At 61.3% G+C, this 1,518-nt stretch overlaps 1 protein-coding gene across 1 annotated transcript in view; it reads left to right on the top strand.

Moving 5' to 3' along the window:
- PTPRS (protein tyrosine phosphatase receptor type S) overlaps positions 1–1,518 on the top strand; it is a 124,314-nt gene that overhangs the window by 5,020 nt on the left and 117,776 nt on the right. Inside the window, exon 2 of the mRNA XM_045300060.1 lies at positions 127–308. Within this exon, the coding sequence (XP_045155995.1) occupies positions 218–308 (91 nt within the window). The 5' untranslated portion in view covers positions 127–217. The remainder of the gene's footprint in view (positions 1–126; positions 309–1,518) is intronic.

Here is a 1,518-nt window from a genome sequence, read left to right as displayed (position 1 = left end):
GCCTCCCTGCCGTGTTCCCCTGAGACACCCTCCCTTATCCCTTCATGGTCTTTTTGCCGCCGCCTCTTCTGTGCAGACCCTGGATCTGCCCACTTCCTGCTCACGGCCTCTCCCTTGTCTCTGCAGACGCTGCGTGGTCTGACCCTCGGCTCAAGGCCTCTTGGTGAGGGACCGGGGGCCACCCCCTCCGGGCCGGAGGGCGGAGGTCGTTTCAAGCATGGCGCCCACACAGGGCCCCGGTGTGGCATCGGCGTTCGGTCCCCTGGGCCTCCTCGTGGTGCTACTTGTTGGCGGCTGTGTGGCAGAAGGTAAGAAGAGGCTGTCATGGGAGGTGCATGCAGCTGTGTGTGTGTGTGTGTGTGTGTACACATGTCCCCACCAGGACTCTCGGTTTTGCACCTACTGTGCACCAAGAGACTAACAACAGCAGCTAGGAAATAGTAATGCTGATGGTGATGGTGATGATAGTAATGGTGGTGGTGGTGGAAACAGTGCTGGTGATGGTGGTGGTGGTGGTGGTGGTGGTGCTGGTGGTGCTGGTGGTGGTGGCGATAGCAATAGCTGTTTCCTGGGTATGAGCTGGATGCCAAGCCCAGCGCTGAGCACAGACCTTCTTGCCGGGGCCCTCTCCAGCCACGTGAGACCTCTCTATGGCAGTTGTTACCTCCCCATTTCCCAAGGGGGCAGGGGCACCGAGGAGGCACCCCTGAAAGCGGAGTCCCCATCCATTTCAGCAGATGAGGGCAGTGAGGCGGGGAGCTGGAACAGGCTTTGGGTGGGGGTAGAGAAGAGTCCAGTGTTGGGGGGAGAGGGCACGGAAGCTGGGTCTTTGTGAATGTGTTGGGAGTTTGCCAATGGCGAGGGTTCACCTGGTGGAGATGACAGCATGTGGGTGCACCTCTGTGACCCGGGCCCTGGGTGCTGTCCAGTGCACACAGTGGGTCCCCAGCCGTGTGCTGCCACCAGCACACGTCGCTTCCGTGCCAGCCTGGGGCGCACGTGCCTGCATCGCTATCGGCCGGTTTCCCCGGCCACACGTGTTTTAGTCCTTAGCTGCTGTGGCCACAACTTCAGAGTGCGTCCATCAGCAGCGTGGATCACATCACAATGCTGGGTAGCCCTCACCCCAAATAGAAGTTCTGCCCCCAATAAGCCAGGCGCCCTGGTGGCAAAGCGGTCTGGTGCACGGCTGTTCACCCAAAGGTTACTGGTTCAAACCCGCCTCACGGCTCCTGGGAAGAATGCCCTGGACATGCCAGCCCCTCCTGCCATCAGTCCGGGAGGCCCCCCAGGTGGCCCTGCTCTGTCACTGGGGTGGCTGTGAGTCAGAATCGACCCCAGGGCACATGGCCTCCGCACATGGTGTCACTGTCCTGCTGTCCAGCTATTTCCCTGCTGGCTATGCGTCTGGCTCCGGTTGGGTCGGGCGCAGCGTGCTCTCAGGCCACTCAGTTGCAGGCTCTGGGTCTTGCTCTGCCCTGGGGGCTGTGTGAGCCAGCCTGGTCTCATCATAACTGC

Source organism: Echinops telfairi, unplaced genomic scaffold (genome assembly GCF_000313985.2).
Source record: "Echinops telfairi isolate 266 unplaced genomic scaffold, ASM31398v2 ScPeMD7_7459;HRSCAF=8497, whole genome shotgun sequence".
Lineage (NCBI taxonomy): Eukaryota > Metazoa > Chordata > Mammalia > Afrosoricida > Tenrecidae > Echinops > Echinops telfairi.
The sequence above is the reverse complement of the archived record's forward strand: the minus strand, read 5'-3'. Positions and strand labels throughout refer to the sequence as shown.